Raw genomic sequence first — 1,898 nt, forward strand, 5'->3', positions numbered from 1 at the left:
AAAAAAAAAAAAAAAGATTTTGATACTTTGAGATGGTTTCTCTGTGTAGCCCTGGCTATTTTTGAACTCAAAGCTGACTTCGAACTCAGAGATCCACCTGTTTCTGCCTCTCTGCAAGAATTAGAGGTGTGTGTTACCATTCCCAACTAGGTGGTAAATACTTATTTTAGCATTTAGGCAGAGGATTACTGGAAGTTCCAGGCCAGCCTGGGTTTATAGTCTCAAACCCAAAGAAGAAATTCTCTATCTCTGTATGTGTTCATATAGCCATAGATTTAATTTTTTTTTCTTTCATATAGTTATTGTTGGGGGAGGGGACATGCCATGCATGGCTTTTATGTGAAGGTTAGAGGCCACTTTGCAGGGGCTGGTTCTTTCCACTGTGTGGGTTTGGAGATAGAACTGAGGTCATCAGGCTTCTAGGCGAGCATCCTTAACTACTGAGCCATCTTGCTGGTCTAAATTCTGCATTTTAATAACAACTACATGTTTTAACTTCATTAAGCTTAATACTTTTTTTTTTACTCCACATCAAGCGATTCCTTCAATGTTTTACTGATCCTCTGGCCAAAGAAGAAGAAAGTGTTGGCATAGATGTTACTCAACCTTTGTACATGCAAAGACTTGGAGAGGTAATCAAATGTGATTTACAAATGGAAGTTTTGTGTTTTGAGATAATAAAATTAGTGAAATATGACTTCTTCATTTGTCTTACAGATTAATATTACAGGGGAACCATTTTTAAATGTGAACTGTGAACACATAAAGTCATTTGGCAAAAATATGTATAGACAGCTCATCTCCTACCCACAGGTAAGAATTGATTTGAGCTTCATGGTTATAGTAAACATTTGCAAGGAATGTTCCTAGCAGCAGAATTGCATTAGGTTAAAAGACTGCTTCCAAAGGTTGGCTATTCTTAAAGAAAACCATGTTTTACTGCATTTAAAGTGAGGAATGTTTTTCTTCGCTAATTAGTAGTGTTCCTTAAAAATAGTGAATCTTACCAGCGATTTCTTGGATTTCATCAAGTAAATTATCTCTTGTTAATCAGAAGCTGTCGAGGCAAGGTAGTGAGTGTCCAGGGTAGCTTTGTAGCTGAAGATGACCTTGAACTCCTGATTTCTTGGTTTCTGACCCCTGGGGCTGGAGTTACGAGGTCTTATGACCTACCTGATGTGGTGCTAGGACTTGAACTTGAGTCTCCTCAGAGCAACAAGTACTGTCAACTCCTGAGTTATCTCTTCAGCCCCTATATTTTTATATTCATATTTACAGGAGGTCATACCAACCTTTGACATGGCGGTCAATGAGATCTTCTTTGAGCGTTACCCTGACTCCATTTTAGAACATCAGATTCAAGTAAGACCTTTTAATGCATTGAAGACAAAGAGTATGAGAAACCTGAATCCAGAAGGTAATATATTTAGTAGTAGTAAATGTCTTATGTGGGAAGAAACATCAAGAATTGTGTAGTGGGTAGTGATAGCATTAAATTATAAGTTGAAAAGATTTATTCTGTATACTTTTGTGAACTTATTGTGCATTTTTCTAACTTAAATGAAGTATCTGATATAAAAGAAATTGTAATACTCTACTGTAAAAGTGAATTTATTGAAATACAATAAATTTCTAGTTACTAGGTATGCACTTTTTTAAGATTTTATTTATTAAGTATATAATGTTCTACCTGAATGTATGTCCACACACAAGAAGAGGGCACTATACATGGTTGTGAGCCACTGTGTAGTTGCTGGGAATTGAACTCAGGACCTCTAGAAAAGCAGCCAGTGCTCTTAACCTCTGAGCCACCTCTCCAGCCCTGGTACACATGTTCTTTTTTTTTTGTTTGTTTGTTTGTTTGTTTGTTTGTTTGTTTTTCGAGACAGGGTTTCTCT

At 36.6% G+C, this 1,898-nt stretch overlaps 1 protein-coding gene across 1 annotated transcript in view; it reads left to right on the top strand.

Annotated features, from left to right (window-relative positions):
• The window catches only part of Mcm4 (minichromosome maintenance complex component 4), a 15,301-nt gene that overhangs the window by 1,695 nt on the left and 11,708 nt on the right, over nucleotides 1-1,898 (top strand). The window contains exons 5-7 of the mRNA XM_026777620.1: nucleotides 537-632; nucleotides 718-813; nucleotides 1,279-1,417. Of these exons, the coding sequence (XP_026633421.1) occupies nucleotides 537-632; nucleotides 718-813; nucleotides 1,279-1,417 (331 nt within the window). The remainder of the gene's footprint in view (nucleotides 1-536; nucleotides 633-717; nucleotides 814-1,278; nucleotides 1,418-1,898) is intronic.

The sequence above is a fragment of the Microtus ochrogaster genome, unplaced genomic scaffold (genome assembly GCF_000317375.1).
Source record: "Microtus ochrogaster isolate Prairie Vole_2 unplaced genomic scaffold, MicOch1.0 UNK77, whole genome shotgun sequence".
Lineage (NCBI taxonomy): Eukaryota > Metazoa > Chordata > Mammalia > Rodentia > Cricetidae > Microtus > Microtus ochrogaster.